The 18,851-nt window shown below is 40.7% G+C and overlaps 2 protein-coding genes across 2 annotated transcripts; both read right to left on the reverse strand.

Annotated features, from left to right (window-relative positions):
* Window positions 1–362: 362 nt before the first annotated feature.
* ccnp (cyclin P) lies at window positions 363–5,057 on the reverse strand. The gene is made up of 9 exons (XM_058634370.1): window positions 4,877–5,057; window positions 3,961–4,086; window positions 3,640–3,715; window positions 2,726–2,901; window positions 2,457–2,555; window positions 2,014–2,169; window positions 1,709–1,867; window positions 1,009–1,187; window positions 363–870 (listed from the first exon to the last, which is right to left on the reverse strand). Exons 1-9 carry the CDS (start codon window positions 4,928–4,930, stop codon window positions 657–659), a joined length of 1,239 nt encoding a protein of 412 aa, XP_058490353.1. The 5' UTR covers window positions 4,931–5,057; the 3' UTR covers window positions 363–656.
* A 1,906-nt stretch (window positions 5,058–6,963) lies between these two features.
* akt2 (v-akt murine thymoma viral oncogene homolog 2) lies at window positions 6,964–18,836 on the reverse strand. The gene is made up of 14 exons (XM_058633845.1): window positions 18,331–18,836; window positions 15,678–15,835; window positions 15,378–15,509; window positions 15,146–15,257; window positions 14,447–14,600; window positions 13,444–13,575; window positions 13,280–13,345; window positions 13,121–13,189; window positions 12,908–13,030; window positions 12,609–12,737; window positions 11,552–11,766; window positions 10,599–10,686; window positions 10,391–10,493; window positions 6,964–10,279 (listed from the first exon to the last, which is right to left on the reverse strand). Exons 2-14 carry the CDS (start codon window positions 15,721–15,723, stop codon window positions 10,200–10,202), a joined length of 1,449 nt encoding a protein of 482 aa, XP_058489828.1. The 5' UTR covers window positions 15,724–15,835; window positions 18,331–18,836; the 3' UTR covers window positions 6,964–10,199.
* Between the last annotated feature and the right edge of the window lie 15 nt (window positions 18,837–18,851).

Raw genomic sequence — 18,851 nt, forward strand, 5'->3', positions numbered from 1 at the left:
CATCAGTTTTTGGTAGAACTCTATAATGCTCCCTTCCCAATCATCCAAAACTACCGGCTGATAAAGGCTGCGAGTAACCAGAGTATTATTAATTATCCCAAGTATTGGCATAATTATCATAATATTAGGGTCCTCATTTAATATCACTGCAACCCTAGAAAATGTTAATTATTTTAAAACACCAGGAAAGAAACAAGTTTAATAGTGTTGTAGCAGAAGTCCCACATACCTCAACCAAGTTTTAATTACATTTTAAAATTTAAAAAAAAAAAAAAAAACACCTCCAAGTAATGCCTGTTGGATAAATATGAATGCTAAACTTTCATGAAAGTGTGCAAAAAAAAAAAAAAAAAAAGCAATACTTTGCAGCAGACACTTTATTTTTACATTAAAACTTCAGATGACTTGTCAGACAATTCACATCTTCTCCACAAATGACAAGGATACATCAGTACAATTCAAATATTTTCTATATCAGCTGCAAGATAAGATCATAAAAAAGGTGTGCAATAGACAGGCTAATTCAGTGCATGCAATTCTTTGTGTAATACATTTATTATACACTTTTTCCTCACCCATTCCCATAGTTATTCCTCAGGATACAGAGACATGGATCACACGAGTCTATTAACTCCAGTTGTATCAGTCCAGTATCTCTACCTTGAAGCTTTGGAGAAATAATGTGGTTCCTGTGATTCAAGTTTGTCAAATGCATACAACATAGCAGAGGCATTTTTTAGACCTGGGTGTCTGCTGACATACATGCTCTCTGGGGAAGAGAATTTAATAAAAGATGCGCAGGTCTCTCTGGCGTGGGCATTGGCTGCAGCGTTGGCTAGAATGTGCATGATCCTCAGCAGGACAGACTCGCTGAAAACCAAAGCAAAAACAGGTCAGTGACAGCAACAATGGGCATCCAATTTAAAAAAAACAACACACAACTCTGCAGCTATGAAGATAAATGACTACAGTGCCAACGACACAGCCACAGATATGGGGAGTGCACACCTGCCGACATATATACTGGAGGCCAGGCACCAGGCAGCCTCCCCCTCTGGCGTTGGGGGCTCCTGCAAGACTTGGCGGGACAAGCAGATGGCTGCTCCTGCCAGCTGTGCAGGTGGGTACACCACACACTGACCCTCCAGAAGAGAGAGCTCCAGCAGGTAACGAGCCATCCACACCACCTGATGACACAAAAGATGCAGTGGGGGGGGACGTCATACTTCTCTCCACTACCTTTAAGCAATACCTCAGACAGTGATTCCCAGTGGATAACCAGCAGAAACTATAGTTGCAGTGAATAATTTAAAGACCATGTGACTTTGTAACCCCAATCAGAACATGTGTTAATCCCCTTAACCAGTTTAAATGTTTTTAAAAAAAAAAAAAAAAAAAAAAAAAAAAAAAGCTAAGTCCGTCAGCTGGAAGAGCCCCAAAGGCCTTGAACTTGTATGACAAGTATGTCAATGTGTGATACTGGTGTGTTTCCAATAGAGTGGCAACTAATGATTTTCATAAGGTGCAATTACTAAAAGTTAACAGTATGCTTGAGTCATTGGACACAACATTAGTTAAAAAGGGGAGTCCCGGAATAGCTTTCCGGAAATATTTCCACCAAGAAAATTGAGTAAATGAGATAACTAGATTTTTCATGAGGCCTAAAAATATTAAAAATAGAAAGTGGGGCAAAGGAAACCAGGTCTACCTTAGCACTGCAGCGTGCAATGGAGGCAAGAAGGAGAAGAAAATGCAGAGGAGGGCAGTAGGACAAATCAAACTTCAGCCCACAGAGGACTTTACGCTCCATACGCAGCAGCTGATGTTTAGTGTAGGTGTGGTCCATCACGTAGCAGAGTCCAGACACCTGGACGAGGCAACAGAAGCAGGAACAGACATGTTTGGCAAAGGGGTCTTTTAATATGAAAAGGAAGAGAGTATTAACCTGGCTTTCACTGAAAAGCCAAGTTAACACTATTACTATAGGGGGAGGGGAGAGCCAAGAGACTGTACCTCAGGGAGCAGACACTCTTCTTTTTTTGCAGCAAGGAAGAGGCAGACCATGCCAAGGAGCTGCAGATTGGCAGTCGTCACCTTGAGCTGACGCAGCGAGCAGTTGACGAGGTGTATCGCCAGATAGAGGGTCTCTTCCTGGAAGTGCATTATCTCCTGTTAAGAAATAAACAGGACATTTATAAAACCACTGATGATAAAAGCAATAAAGTGTACACATACATTTATAAATAAAGTGTACACATAAATTTGATAACTGAAACTGAATGTTAGACTAGGGCTACAATAAACCATTTTAATTATCCATGATGTTTTATGGACTCAAACTGGCCGTTTGGTCCATAAAACATTAAAATCAATGCTGACATGCTCAAATGTAAAAGATACTCTTTTAAATTTGTTTTGTTTCACGGATGAAGAAACATTTTCACAGCGAGACTCACGTGAACTTGAATAAGCCAGTCAACCAGGACTGCTCGAGTGGCGTCTGTGAAATGCCGAGGGAGGTCAGCGTTAGGGAAAGAGTTCCATGTCTGATTTCTCTGCAGCGTGAAGACAGCGAGAAACAAAAACACCAAGTTAAAAAGCTGCATCACAATAATAAGTGTTGGCACTGGTGTTCAGGTTGTCCCTGTCATACAAGGTCTGTAATTCATTCTAAGAGATCCATTTTCCTCCAAAACATCCAACACAGCCAGATGTAAAGTCTTACCATCATGACCACGAACATGTCCCAGGCGTAGGTTCTGTCCCATATGAGGCCCAGTTTCTCCAGAGCCATCTCTACCTCATGGCGCAGAAAGCTGGGCACCAGCGACTGTAGGCTGTGCAGAGACGGCAGGCCGTGAGGGTAGAGAAGCACATGATTCTCCACAAAAACATCCACATCTGCACAGGATGGAAAAGGAAAACTCAAGTCATCTCAACTTAGCCGAGCACACACTATTTTTTAAAAAGCCAAGAAAAGCCTCCCCCCCACATACACAGAATGGCTGCATATACCGGTCCAGTATATGTGCAATAATTACTGATACCTCATGATAAGACTGCACATTGTAAGAAATGGAAGACTCCCACTTCCATTTCACGTGTGGGTCACACTTTTCACATGTCCCTCACAGAGAAAGACAATCATAAAACGTAGAGCACATGGACGGTTTTTCCCATTTACACATGCTCCCTGAGGTGCACCCTTGGTTTGTAGTAAAATTGAAGGACAAACAAATGAGCATGAACTCATGGCAAGTAACAGCCACTACTGGAATGTAATTGCACCTAGAGTATGAGTAAGTGGAGCACTTGACTGAGGCGGATCATAATTTCTGTATTAATGGAACTTTGTGCATGTGGGAGTGAGTGGCAGGGTTCTGCAGACACATATAGTATTTGCATACTATACTGAGGTGACCACTTCAAAATGTAAGACTCTTGCTGGTTTGCCTTGCTTAAACTACATAAAAAGGCTAATCTTATTTTATTTAAGCATTTAAACACTTGTTTACAACTGTATATACACACACATTTAGGTGTAGTCATATCTGCTAATAAACCATGCTACATTGTGGTGCATTGTCTATGATATGAACAGAGTTTAGAGAAATGAACTTTTGGTATTGATTACACTACCAGCCGAGTGTGTCTGACTGTCCTCGTCGAACTCCATGAGGAGGCCTTCACTGGTTTGCATCGATATGCTCCTCTCCTGCAAACACACACCTTACACGTCAATGCAAACATTACCCGCAGGGGGATCTGACAGGAAAAAAGGTGAAATCAAAAATCAACAGACCAATATTAGCTTCTGCTAGTGTAATGTGTGCCTTCACGTCATGACATTATTCTAACCACATGCAAGAGTCATGAGCTGACGGGGAGATTAAAAACAGGAGAAGATTGTGAAGATGGTTGTGTTTTGGGAGAAGGTGACCAGCAGGACAGAAGGCTCACCCATCTGCGTTCTGGCTCCATTTTAACAGGAGCCATCCTGGACTCCTCTACTTCAGCAGGCTGCCAGCGATCTATAGGCCCACAGGCGTTGGCCCAAGTTCTTAATGGGGCTCGTCTCTCATCCGCCTGGAGGGACAACAGAAGGTCTTTACCGATGTGATCCGACATTTAAAAAAAAAAAAAAGAAGAAAAAATGCATCGACCACAGCCTCATTAACAGAGACCTTACATATCTTTAATGGTGAGACAACTGTGGTTCAGTCTGCTGCATGACAGCATTATAAGTGACACACAGAAATGCCATAAAATCAACTTGGTCTCATAATTATTCCATCTCAAGCAAATACACTCACAGGAGCAAATAAACTACAGCAGAAAGAATTGCAAAGCAAAATTATTCAAGTCAAGCTTAGATTTTAAACAAGATGGAGCAATGACACATCAGAATGTTAACTAATCTATTACAAGACTGAGAGCTTAAGGAGGTGAACCGTTTCCAACATGCATACATTCATTCATTCATTCATTTTGACATAGAATAGAAAAAGGGGGGAAACTATGAAACTGCAAAAGTGATTGACTGTTCAGTCCTAAAGCAACCAGTTGATATGTACTTACTATTTGTTTAAGGCCAGGGTGAGGTAAGCTGTAGTGTCAATTATTTAAATTAATCCAGTCAGTTATTTGAGAACAAAACGTTTCGTTCTCAATTCAAATTAGTCGATTAGCTGTTGCAGCCCTCAATCATGTGACCTACTTTATTGTACCTGGCAGCTGAACGCAATTAGGTGTAGAGTTTGTCAAACTGGATTCATCTCCACGTGGGAAAACACTAGAAAATCTAATTATATAACAAACAAAACAAGAGTTGATATGAAAACACTTATTTCATGACATGGTGGCTTCATAACCTCACCTTCTTGTGTAAGTCCAGCAGGGTCTTGGAGTCAGAGAAGCCGGTCCTGGCCATGTCACAGCCGGGCACACAGTTCCCGTAACCGCTGCAGCTACTTATCCACAGGCAACGACGGAACAGAGAGCGCGGCCATGCTGCTGCGGACAGCCGCTCTTAAAGACAGGTGGGACGGCCTGATTAGGTGTGGACACCGCCGGCTGGTCAGGAGAAGGACTTCCGGTCTTTATTGCTTGGAAAATTAAACCGTGTTTTGCTCATTGTGTGACTGACTGTACATAACATATATACTATATACCATATACATACATATATACCAGCCGTGACACTGACACCAGTAGTTTTAATAATGTGGACATTAACATAAACTCACAGTGACGTTAACAGACATTTTATAGCGCAGGTGCTCAAGTGAAAAGGGGCACCCCTCTCATAATTATCAACTGGAAAACCTAAATGTTGCGTACTTTTGTTTAGTTTAGTTGTTTAGTTTTTATGCGTTTCTCAGCACAAAGCATTGCACACACACAACATTAATATAACTGAGATCCCAAATCATTGGAATCTCCTCCCTGAAATAGTTAAATGCAAAGTGTGTGGTCCTACGTCTCAGGATTGGAACATCGGTCCATCGTTTCTCAGTTCGTTGTGTTTTAAAATAAAGTCAGATTTGAAACTCCTCTATTGTGGGACAGGCTTACGTGAAGCTTATCAGTAAGTAAGAATATAATTGAATGGCAAAAAGAAGTCTATGCAAAAATGCTACTTCCCACTTGATTTATTAAGCTAATTAACATTTTCCTGAGGAGTTGATGGTCTCAGTCAGTTGATGGTCAGGTGTTCTCATTTAGTGGACAATAAAGACAATAAAACATGGCATGGCACATGAGTGTACTGGTGCTGTTCAATAGGCAACATTGCAAATCCTCAGGCTTCAGGAAGGGACTTCAGAATTCTTATGAGTGACGATAAGACCGGTTGCCACCAGTGCCACACTAATCAGGGAGCATCTATGTAGCTCTCCTTAAACGACCCTGCTCTGCATGGACATGCACCGTTTGACCACAGGTGGTGCTCATGCACCTGCACTTTTGCCTATAAGTCCCTTAAAATGATTTTGTATTGTTTTGTTTGTGACTTTTTTTTTTTGGCCTAACACTAATGTGGCATTAAAGTTGGGTTATGACAGTGACATTCTGGTGAGCAGCTGTAATTGTATCAGCTCCTGCAATGATGTCACAGATAAAGTCAGGGTATTAAGTTGTATCAGAGCAGCAGTGGCAGGTGCTCAAGTCAAAAAAGGGCACCCCTCTAATAATTAACTGGAAAAATAGCATTTTAGAGTCACATCTTGTCTCTTACATAGTTCATAATCAAAGAGCATTGTTTCTGTACATCTCCCACATAATTCTGCTCTGGACATCAGCACCTGAATTCTAATTCTTTCAGGTCTAAAGCCTGATTTATACATATCATTGCAGAACATTGCCCTTGCACACATTTTATGTCACAGCACAGACATGGTCATATGTATGTATGGTCATAGTGCAGTCAGTGTGATTGTTAATCACCATCTTCAGATGTATTAAAGTCAATTGTCCAACTTAAAAATATCTTCTCCCTGTTGTTTACTTGATTGGTTCAGTGCGTCACCTCTATTTCCTGCACTTGTGTTGTTTTAGTAGCTGTAAATACAAAATCTATTCCTACTCGATTATAACATTATAACAACTTCAAATGGCGTCGTCAAATTTAAAAAAAAACACTCAGTTTCCCAGTGCCAATAACTCTAATATACTACTACTACTACTACTACTATTACTACTTATTAGAACAAGGGCCTTTCTGCAAGAAGTTTGCATGTTCTTCCCATGTGTGTGTTGGTTTTCCTAACCTTTTGAGTTATACTGCTCACAGACACACCCTGGCAAACAAGCATTAACACCTTAGTGGAGGTGATAATGCAGTCAGACTCTTGAAATACTGTCAGGGACATGATCTCAGTGTCCTCACCTGACATGTGTTATCAAAGGTTGCAGATCAGTAAGTTAAACCAGAATAGGTGCAGCCTAAACACAGCAGTACAGACATTGTGTGAGAGAGAGCTTTATTCAGTAAAAATGTTTACTGCCACAAGTTGCAAATGTTTTAAGCTACCTTAATGTAGCAGGTGTCACCCATTACATTGTAAAGTCTTGCGGGGAAGGGGTTAAAACGGTCGACCAAGACGATGTCCTCCCCTTAAACGTTGCTTTTTCCCCCCCATCGTCCTCCAAGCCTCAACTAACAGCAACAAGCAAAAGAAAATCTTGTTACACCAGCATCAGGTGTGACATTTGTGACCGTTGGATCACATTCGAATTATACCGAGAAGCAGGTTTACCACAATAAAGCTGCAAATCAAACACAACATAGCTGCAGGCCTCCCATTCTACTAATAATGCATTCATCATCAAGCTTTTATTTTTTTTTGGTATTTACACAATAGTGAGGAGGCACTTATTGTGCCCGAGTATGCCTACAGGAGAGGTCAGGGTATTAACTTGCATGTTCAGGTGTGAAGCATTGCTTTAAGCGTGGCCAGCAGCAAGGTTCAGTGTATGGCTTTTCAACCAATATTAAAAAAGTTCAGCAGCACCCCCTTATGGCCATGATAGCCATGATGGCAATGAAGGCAAATCCACAGTGGTGTCCATCAGTGTAGTCCATCCGTTCCTGCCGTTTTCCAAAGCAGGACACGAGGCTAGAGAGTATGATGCCAGTGCCTGAGCCGGTGAGAAGAGGTGCTGGACTTGTGGATGATAAATCAAAGCCATTCTATCATACTATCGCTAGCAGGGACTGAGGCCTCCAGCTGCTTAGCGATGAGTCAAATACTCGCTACTTTTCTGTGTCTTCTTCGCCATGTTCACTCAAACATCTCACAGTCATCCACCATCACTCACAAAAAACTTAGATGAAAGCAAAAGTAATAATGTGTGATATGCGGGGAATCCCTGTGAATGCTGATGGATGCTGTAGCAAAAACCTCAGATGTCAGGTGAGTGCTCTTTGGAGGATGGTATCAAAAATTGTGAACTTTTGAAAATAGTTTAGGGATATGCTCTTTTAGATCTTAAAAAATAGCAATTTAACTGTGGTTGGCGTTGTCGTCTTTTTGCTCAGTATGAGCAGTGAATTCAGTTCTTTTCCTCATGGAAGTGACGTGCAAACTTAAAATTAAATTAGTGATAAAGCCAAGAGATCTAATGAAAAATGAAATGAGGAACTTAATCCAAAAGAAAGCAGTTTGAAAACGTTTTAATATATATATATTTTATATAATGTATACTTAAACAAGAAATGTCTTCCAAAATTTGATAAACAGATGGACAAAATAAAAGGAAAGAAAACGAACAACAACGACAAACAAAAAGGTCTAGATGTTCCAGTTGTTAAGCTCAAAGAGCAAACATCTTTTCCAGCAGTATGGAATAATAAAATACTTATGCAGGAGCACATGTCAGTATATGATAGCCAGAACTGTCTGTCAATCACATGTCATCATGACTCGGCATGTCCGTTTTTATTTCAGCTACACGAGACACAAGCCGATGTTGCGTCTCGTTCTGTCTGCAGGTTGAAGACTGGGTCGACCAGGTCATAGCAGAACTCAGCTGGATTGTAAAGCTGCAGACTCTTGCTCCAAACATAGACCTAACATTAATCTTAAGTGCTTTGATACAGCATTAAAAAACAGTCAACAATCCAAAAGACTCTAAACATCAACTGTGGAATCATTTGAAGTGTAAAAAATCCACGTCAGTCAGTTTTTGGCCAAAGGCTCAACAACAATGTAACAATTTTTTTTTCATTCTTTAAATACAGGAACATTCAATAGCTTCTTTTTAAAAATATTTTTAAACACTTACATTGATATTAAAATATAGAAAATAAACAAAAGATTGGTTCCTAACTCCTCAACAAGGGAGTGAAATTACTGGACCGAGGGCAGCAAATGGCTGTATTCATCTACATTGGTAAAGGAGACAGGTTAGGGGGAAATGCATTTCATTTTTATTTCCCACTTTTCTTCAATTATTCTCGTCTTTAACACATAGAACTACTGGCCCTTAATGAACATTTTAGCCAGCAGGTAGCTGGTTGGTGGATTGGTCAGTCCGGACACAGCAACATGACTGCTGCATCACTCTGAATTAAATTAACGCAGCATTTAAAGCAAAGATTAGCCATGCGTGAATCCCAGTTTCTAATCCTGACTGAGTCAATTTAGCGCCAAGCCGACAGCGAACGTAAATTACATGCTTGTACCCTTTAAAAAGAGGCCGCTGAGTGTGCCGTGTTATGTAGTGTCCTCTCCTCATACCAGCAACAGCAGTGAGTTTCTAAAGACGTGCATAAAAACACACACAAATGGATGGTCGAGAATAAAGAAAATGGTTGTTCATACATTCTCCTGCACTCATACGCGCACACACCCATACATTCATGCATCCACTCATATACACGAGTGCAGTGCAAACACAGAAATGAGATTTCCCCTCCCTTCCCCCGTTTCCCACCCCCCACTGTAGGAACTGTCCCACACTTGATTTGTAACAGCAAGTTCCAGAAAGAGCACTTGTTTAAAAAAACAAACAAAAAAAACTAAAGAAAACACAAACGAAATATGGCTTTACATTTAAAATGGTAACAATTCATGAAATAAATCTTTGTTTTTTTTTTCCTTCTCACCCCAAAACACATCTTCTAATTTTTGTTCAGCTTTAAATTTTCAGGTACAACCCGAGTATGTTTATACTGTATATATATTTATCTTTGCAGGGTGTGAATGGGATGGTCGGTTGTGTGTGTGTTTGGATGTGTGTAGCAAGGGTTCAGCTGGTTAAAAGGTGGGACTTGCTGGCATAACCTGTTTTTTTTTTTTCCAAAGTTATCAAGGCTTTGATGTGTTGCCCAGTGTAGTGCAGCAGACGTCCTACAGGAAAGCCGAGAGCAAACCCTGAGAGGACGCACTGAGACGAAGCTGCCAGTCTATGCACACAAACCTGCTGAGGTTAGTCATTCACAGCCCGTGTGTTCACTTCATGCTCTTTGATCCATGTCTTTTCTGGTACATGTGGGTATGTGTTTGTGTGTTTGTTTGTGTGAAAGAGAGAGTGTGTGTGTGTTTGTGTGTGTGTGTGTGTGTGTGTTTAAGACCAAATGAAAATGTGTCCTCTGCCAGTTTTAGATTGTGTCGTTCTGGCTCCCCAGCAGTGCGAGTGAGTTAAGTGGAATTTGTGATTGTGTGTTAGCCTGCCTGCTTGTTTAAAAGTCTGAGCAATCATTCCCGTATGCTGGCAGAGTAGGAGAACTGAGGGAAGTGTGTACGCTGATCTGAGTCCTCTGCATCTAAACTGTCATCTGGAGTGAGCACAATGGGAGAGAGAGAGGGGGAGAAAAAGAAACACGTTCAAAATTACACAATTAGTGAGCACAGATAAAATAAAGGTGCACAAAAGCAGATCTACATACACTTATCTGGAGGAGTTATTGTAATGGTCTGTGCTGTGAACTCATCGTCAAAGTAACGCGTGTCTGTCTCTGATGTAACCTGGGGCTTAAAGGGTGGAATGAGCTGAGAAGGGAAAAGAAGCAAATCGGCCATTTTAGATGCAGAGCATGTTTTAAATTTGACATCATTTGTTTTGTTTTGATTTTGTTTTTCATTTAATTTACTTACTTTTTTTTCAGTGACATCCTGCCAGTTGATGGAGGTGAAAAACTTGTGACTCATCACTTCTTTGGCATCGTCTGGTCCGCCTCCGAGCCTGTAAACAAACACAAAAACTCACTTATCAGCCACATTTCCTTCACAGGGGCAGTTGTGCAAACATGGTCATTAGAAAAGCAGAACAAATATTTATGTCGTGTTGTTCCCCTCTTCACTTTACTCGTTCTAGCTACATTTATTCTTCATTTCCTCACTACTTACAGGTACATGTGTTAATCGGCCTGCGGGCAAAGCTCAATGTGCTAATTTTAGCAGATGTTCGACTGTTACCAGAAACACGGAGGCTCGAACAAGACAACAATCAATTATGTGCTTGTGTGGCCATAACCCACAACCAAAACCAATCAAGAAAGAACACGAGCTGAAATAATGTGGTTACTATTTTATAGCTGAACGCTGTGATAGCTGTGGTGCCCTGAGCACAACATGTTGGAAAACTAATCAGGTCCAAAAGATGCACCATTTAATTCCAGGAAGACAATCATTTTCCAAAGCTGCATGGCTGCACATTCATATGGAACTAGTAAACAACTCACAGATACAATGCAATTGGCACAAATGATCCCTGATCAGCAGCAACACAACATAAGCGATTGATATATTTTTGATGTCATTTACAGAGTAATAAACAGTGATGATGTTGGCTGAGATCATAGTCATGGGTTATTTTTTCCAACTGAAAAATGTCCTGCACAATACAGATCATATATGACTTAAATAACCACATTGGCAACTCAAGTCCTGTATAGGCTATGTTTTGTAACATCGCTTGATGAAATCAAGCTGTCTTTATGTCTACACGGCTGCAGTAAGTAGAATGTTTACCCAACACAAAAACACAAAAATAACCCAATCCCAATGTCCAATTCTAATGTTGTTACACCAGCAGAACACACAAGTACCTTTGCTTAGGATCCTTCTTGAGCAGGCCGGCCAGCAGGGCCTTAGCCTCAGGAGCCAGGTTCTTGGGGAAGCGGATTTCCTCCATGAGAATGAGCTCAAAGAGACGCTCATGGTCCTGGTTGTAGAAGGGTAACCGACCACACATCATTTCATACATGACCACACCCAGTCCCCACCAGTCCACCGCTCGTCCATAGTCATTATCCTCCAGCACCTGAAGGAGAAGACATTTAGAGGGAAATGCAGAAACTACCAACGAGGTGAGGAATAAGCACGACTAAAATCTTTTTAAAAAACAGATTACACTATATCAGAGAGTATTTTATCCTCACCTAAAATACCTATAAAAAGGCATATTCTCTTGTCAATTAGGCACCCAAGGAGACTCATGTTCACACAGGCTGCGTAACCTCAGTAGCTCTTTTTGGGAATAGACTTCTTGCCTATTTTATTTTTTTTAACAGCTAAAATATACATTGAAAATGATCTTTCATCACAGTTTCAGCATCTATGTTTGTCACATATGTCACAAAGACAACACAGCTTGTTCTCATTTGAAAGTAAAAGCCCTCTAGCATTTCACAATAACATTTTACTATTTGCAGGACAGACAGATGTGTGGCTTCATACTGGAGTCCTGGATTTTAGTTGAGCAGAGGAGTATTTAAAGGTATGTTATATGATTTTCAAAGGAAAACTTGATGTAAAACATAGCAGAAACTCCACACAGCACAAGATGCATTGAGTGGGAAACCAGTCTAAGGCTACGAAAATGTATACACTTATATACATTACATTTCTGCCAATTAATCCTCCCTAGTGTTACACAACTGACCTTTAACATGCATCAATTTATAATCATCACCAGTTGAGTCACTGTCTTGACAGGTTTTCACTTTAAATCCAACAATGATTTTATCAAAGCTGTTGCGGTTATTGATGTCCAACAGACAGTATCCTATCAGACTTCCTAACCGACAACTCATCCAGCCATGTGGCTTCAGTGCTTCTTTACATAATCCATGTCAGAAAAATCCAAAGCCACCATGGCTTTACCTCTGGTGCCAGGTACTCTGGAGTTCCACAGAAGGTTTTCATGGTGGCGCCATCTGTGATCCCCTCTTTACATAATCCAAAGTCTGTTATTTTTATGTGGCCGTCCTTGTCTAACATGAGGTTTTCCAGCTGTGCAGGGAAACATTCACATTGACAGTCAAAATTAGTTTGACAGCTGTAGCAGTAAAAGTATTAAAATGTGTAATATGGAAGACAAAGTGCCCATTTGTACAGTTTAGTTGTAGACAATGTTGTTTTCAATACATTGTGCTGATACTGCAGTGTCTGAGAAGACTTACTTTCAAATCCCTGTAAACTACATTGCGTGAGTGTAAGTACTCCAGCGCCGACACTATTTCTGCACCGTAAAACCGCGCTCTGTCTTCCGTGAATACTCTGTCTCGTGATAAGTGAAAGAAGAGCTGCAAAATAGGGGGAAAAAAACAGAAACGGTAATGAGTGAAATCAAGTCAGTCGTTCACAGGTGTAATCACATAAACAGAAAAATGTACCTCTCCTCCGTTTGCGTACTCCATCACGAAGCATAACCGGTCGTGTGTTTGAAATGCATATTTTAGTGTCTGGCAAAGAAGAACAAATAACACACATTTGTGGCAGTATTATATTAAATAAACAGTCCCTTTAGTATAAGACGGACATAGGTAACTTACTGTTAGAAACGGGTGCCGTGTATTCTGGAGAACTCTGCTTTCTGTGACCGTGTGTGCCACCTCATCCTGGAAGATTACACACACAACTGGTGAAATGAGACCAAGATCATATACAAACACAATGGTAAAGTGAACGTTTCACCGTGACTGTAAATAGCACTAACTTTAGCAATGATGACTTCTTTGCGGAGGATTTTCATGGCATAGTACATCCCTGTGGCCTTTTCCTTCACCAGGATAACTTTACCAAATGTCCCTTTGCCCAGCAGCTTCAGGTAGTCAAAGTCACTCATGGTCTGAAAGAACAAGAGTTAAAAATTACCCAGCTTTTGTTTGAGCCAGCATGAATGTAAGACCTGTGGGATTTTATAAAACCTAGTGTGTTATTAAGTAATGTCATTTTTCAATAACCAGCCTTAGTTGATTATCATATATTTTATCGGCAAATTGTTTCAAATGATGCATTTTTGTTCTCAGAAATATTACCATGCCATTGAATCTATAATTCTGGTTCATGCATTTAGTTTATATGTTATTTTATTGAAAATACTGTATATAATTGCACTGCAGTGCAGACATATAATGTAGATTGGAGAGACAGACAATCATTGTTGTTCAGTAACTGGTTATTGAAGTTTTTGTTATTTGTGATAATTAAACAGCTATATTTTATCAGACGGAGGAGAAAAGAAAATTGGCTCAACAGCGGCAATCGAAAAACAAAAAAAACATGTGAAAAATGACTGATTAGCTGAAATAGATATAGAGAACCTAGTCTTAGTAAAAGCAATGAGTGATTTTTTTTAGTACATTCACTGTAGCAGTAGATAACTCAAATAAGAATAGACCCACAAAAAAAACATATTTATAAAATAAGGAATAAAGAAAACCCAACACCCCTGAAAAATATAATATCTATTTCCATGTCGCATCTCAACTAGCTGGTAATACAGTGTCTATTCAACCAGAACAGAATCTATTGATGGAAGTCAGCACTGGACTAAATATATAAACAAATATCACCCACTTCTCATTTAAAAGCTTGCTTCACCCGAAAAAGATTTGAGAAAGAGGCTTAAAGTTTGAACAACTTGCTCAATAAAGATGAGCTTAGCTGGACAAACAGTCAACACTCAGCTGCCAGCCACTGCTTGTGCAAATACTGACCACTTTTGTCTGGGATTTGGAAACAGCAATCTCCATCTCCTCTGTGCCACTGCTGTTGCTTGGAGAGCCAAACTTGATCTCCATGGGCTCCTCATCCTGCTGCTGACTCTTCAGACTATTAGCCACTGCCTGGATAGATCGCATCCATTCCTCCCTGACCCAAGGAGTACACACATGTAACCCATATTAAATTTAGTCTGTGCCAAAAAAATATATCTTTTGGGAAAAACATGTGCAGTTTAGAAGGTGGCGTATAATCTGTACTATTCAGCTGCAAAATACTGAGATTTGGTACTTGGCAGAGCCAATGTAAACAACACTTGATAAAGATTGCTTGGGTTAGGGGTGAATAATCAGGTCTAATCTGGCATCAAATTCTATTTTGAGCATGATGGCCATTCCAACTGCTCGCAAATGAAAACGAATTTCACTTGGTGTAGAGAACAATGGCCCATTTAAACATTTTGTGTTGAGTTACAGAAAATGCTCTTTGTCTATTTCTGTCCTTAATTCAAACCTGAACAAGAGGCAGAACATGAGAGCTTATGGTAGTATAATGTCCAATTTGTGCATGTAAAAAAAGAATCTTTAGATGTATTGTCTAAACCCACTACAGGCAACGACACTCACATTTGAACAAAAACAGCTTCGAGAGTCAGACGACATGGTTAAAAATGAATTGGAATGAATGTCTTTCACCTCTCCTCAATGCTATCCACATGGAAGGTGCGCTCGATAACTGAAGTCCACTGAAGGCAACGAATGACAAATGTGTAGGGCCTGGGACGTTCGGTCTTCATTAGCTGGCACTCTACAAAACAGAGACACATCAGTGAACATGGGAGAACTTGCTACACAAAGAATGAAAACATTTCTAAGACTTGAACCTGGGACTTGACGTCAAATGTGCCAGACACAACGGACGACTGACCTGCAACAGAGAAATTGTTGAGTGGTGGGAGGCTGTGGTCACTGGACACCTCAGGCTTCTCTTTGTAGCCAATGAAGGACCCATCACTCTTTAAGATGAAGTAACGAGGTCGCCAAGTTTTAATGTATTCACCTGGAAAAAAACAGATGACGAAATGCATTAAACTGAGCTATGAAGAAGCTATAAAGCTGACAGACACCCTACCATCCCTGTAGGGAGAGTATTTAATATTCAAAAGAGTTTGCCATGGACAGTCAATTAAATGTGGATATTTTAAACAGTGAAATGAACAACACTTACCTCTCTTCTGGAGCCATCCCTCTCTCACAACACTGACTTCATTCATGCTGGGGCAGAAGACTGTATGGGTTAAGAAGGGGCTGCGGACAAGCTGGTGGAAATTGTGCAAGCCGTTCCTATTGGCCAAGTTTCTGACAGTGGCTCAGCTACAAAAAGCCCTACATGATACAGAAACAGATACAGTTAATTCAGGGTAAAAGAGTGTCAGGTTTTCTATTAAAGCAATGATTAGCTCAGCCACATGCTAGTTAGCTCCAACATACAGTTACATCTCACCAAGGCCATCAACATTAATTCACGTAATAAGAGCTATAAAAAAAACCGACATCAGAACAATAATATGTCCAACAAATAATTATAATAACAGTGCACTGTGTCTTTTTTAAATGTGTGTTTTTAGAGGGAAGGAAAAGTGAAACACATAGTATGTAAGAAGACATGGGGCCTAAAGGAAGTAAATGCAAGTAAAAACAAAGTGAAACTGATTTCTCATAACAAAGGGAACTTTCTGTGAAATGCTCTTCTATGTGTTGTCACTACAGCACTAGAGTTATTATGCTCTTCCTCTGAAGCACTCTGTTGCTTTTAAAAACAACACCACCAAGAAAACTGCTGAAAGCTGCATGTGTGTGCATATCTGCCCATCTGATCTTCCCAACAGTGACAAACTGACACTTGTACGATAGTACAAGACTCAATAACACCACACACTCCTATAAGACTCTCCACAATATCGCATGATGTTTCGTCGTCATTTTAAAGCTGAACATGATGGATTTGAAGTGACAGCGTTTCACTGGTGACAAGTAGAGATCAAAGAACCTTTGGCATCAATGCTCCTGATCTAAGATTATAAAGTGGTTGCAAAGCTCTTTATTGTCCAATGTAATTACCCTCCAAAGCAGAATGTTTGAGGAGAGACCTTGGTGATCAGGGTCAGCCCTGAATAAACAGCTTATGTTAGATATTAGGTTTACCAGAATTTTACAGTACTTCAGTGAAAGTGATGAGGTCGAATGTTGCAGTTTGTACAACTACCACAACAAAAATATAGTTTGAACTGCTTTGTTTATAAAGATAAAAACAGACACTGGTTCTCTTCAGACTTTCTGTTATACCTTTAAGCGGTCCATATGATTCACTTTAGAGGTAAGGATGCAATTTTTTTATCTGCAATACTGTAGTTATAGTGTTTTACTATTATATGTTTGTTTTCGGCTGTACAGTGTAACTGTGTTACGATGTACACTCACCAGCCACTTTGTACAACTACTAATTAATGCCAACATGTAATCAACCAATCACAAGACAGCAATGCAATGCATCTAAACAGGTAGACATGGTCAAGACAACCAGCTGAAGATCGAACAGAGCATCAGAATGAGGAAGAAAGGTGATTTAAGTGAATGTGGTTATTGGTGCCAGACAGACTGGTCAAAGAATTTCATAAACTGATTTTCACACACAACCATCTCTGGGGTTTACAAAGAATGGTGCAATTACGATAAAATGATGCCAGGGGTCAGACGAGCATAGCCAGACTGGTTTGAGATGATAAAATAAATCAAATAACCACTCATTACAACTACAGTGTGCAGAAATGAACACACAACACATTGAACTTGGAAGCAGATGGGCTACAGTAGCAGAGGACCATACCAGTCACTTTATCAGGTGTCATGTATACCTAATAAAGTGGCCGTGAGTGTATATATGGCCAACGTAATGGCAATTTTTAACAATACTCAAAATACATCTGAGGGTGCGACTGAGTGATGACAAGCTATTCAAGCCAGGTCTGTGGACAACATGTGCACTTTGTATCTACAATACTGTAAACGGACAGAATGACAGTTATAGTTGGACTTGTCATCCCTGCAGTTTAGAAACAGACAACTTGCAATAACAGAAAATGACATTTACACCGCATTGTAAAGGCCAACAAGCACTTATATTAGACCTTTTGACACTGACCTGTCTACCTGGGTCGAGGTGTCTTTCATTTATGTGTTCCATAACCTGCCAAAGGGGCTATAGATGGAACTTAGGCTTCAGCAACAATCTGGCCCATCAACATAAGAATGTTCATTAATTTGCCGCGTCGTAACTTATACAAACAAATAAAAACAAACGTCATTGCTACACAGGCGTAGCTGGTCTATCACTTTTCAGTGGACAATGTCGTGAACCCAGTAACAGTAACGTAATGAGGTTCAGAGGATCTACTAATATTTGAAGAAACGACACGTCTAAGTTATAAGTGACTGTGTAAAATAACCCACTGAAGCAGTCTGAAGTCAACACCACCATCCTCATCCTTTCAGTGTGGCGGCTAGCTATTCTAAGGCAAAGTCAACAAACATTACAGTCAAAGTTCAAGACACGTCGCTTCCTGTCGCAGCTTGACAAAAAAAATGCGTCGCATCAACACTTAAGCCACAGTTATCGTCAGTCGTGCCAGACCGACAGACAACAGACCGACAGACAACAGACAGCAGCAGTGGCGGCGGCAGCGGTAGCAGCAAGGACACTGACCGTGACCGCATTACGACCAAACAAGGCAGCTAGCCAATAAAAGACAACTAAGCTAAAGGCTGGTTAGCATGTAAGTTAGCCACTTGGGCTACTTCTCGCCACCCCGGCTTTTACTCACCAAGACTTGAAAGGACACAAACACAGCTAGCCGTCAGTCCTTGAAAGGGCTCCGAGGTCCCACAGCCCGTTATCGCGCAAGCGTGTGTGTATTGAGCTCTGTCAATGATCACACAGCTTTAGTGGACTGCTGGCTCAACTTGTATTTTTTCCCCTCACATCAGCATCAGCAGCAGTAGCGGCGGCGGCAGCGGCGTGCTTGTTCTGTTGCTGCTGCAGTGGCTCACTGGAGCGTAAGCGACCACACAGAGAAGAGTCCACTGCGCTTCAACTTGGTATATATTTCTTTTCAACACGAGTATAAATTAATAAACACGAGCAGATCCTGGACAGATGTCCCGCAGTCTCGCCTCTTTCTGGGTGTAGGATGGACAGTCGCCTGCTGTAGGTGAAGAAATCCTCGTCTGTCCCAGCAGCAGCCACACAGCACAGGCTTCTCTCCTTCCTCTTCTTTTAGGTTTTAACTGCAGCTTGAATCCGTGTCGTTAAATTACTGCCCTCTTCTGGTGTCAGTTAATCCAT

This window comes from Solea solea, chromosome 7 (assembly GCF_958295425.1).
Source record: "Solea solea chromosome 7, fSolSol10.1, whole genome shotgun sequence".
NCBI lineage: Eukaryota > Metazoa > Chordata > Actinopteri > Pleuronectiformes > Soleidae > Solea > Solea solea.

What these genes read in the sequence shown, in the direction of transcription:
- akt2 (XM_058633845.1), bottom strand. Translation starts at nt 15,723, where the DNA reads ATGAATGAAGTCAGTGTTGTGAGAGAGGGATGGCTCCAGAAGAGAG. An exon ending in CAACAATTTCTCTGTTGCAG is followed by an intron (nt 15,258 to 15,377) that starts GTCAGTCGTCCG and finishes TCTGTTTTGTAG; the next exon opens with AGTGCCAGCTAATGAAGACC. An exon ending in AAGAAGGATCCTAAGCAAAG is followed by an intron (nt 10,687 to 11,551) that starts GTACTTGTGTGT and finishes GTTTGTTTACAG; the next exon opens with GCTCGGAGGCGGACCAGACG.
- ccnp (XM_058634370.1), bottom strand. Translation starts at nt 4,930, where the DNA reads ATGGCCAGGACCGGCTTCTCTGACTCCAAGACCCTGCTGGACTTACAC. An exon ending in AAGAGTGTCTGCTCCCTGAG is followed by an intron (nt 1,868 to 2,013) that starts GTACAGTCTCTT and finishes TGCCTCGTCCAG; the next exon opens with GTGTCTGGACTCTGCTACGT. An exon ending in TCCAGTATATATGTCGGCAG is followed by an intron (nt 871 to 1,008) that starts GTGTGCACTCCC and finishes TTTGGTTTTCAG; the next exon opens with CGAGTCTGTCCTGCTGAGGA.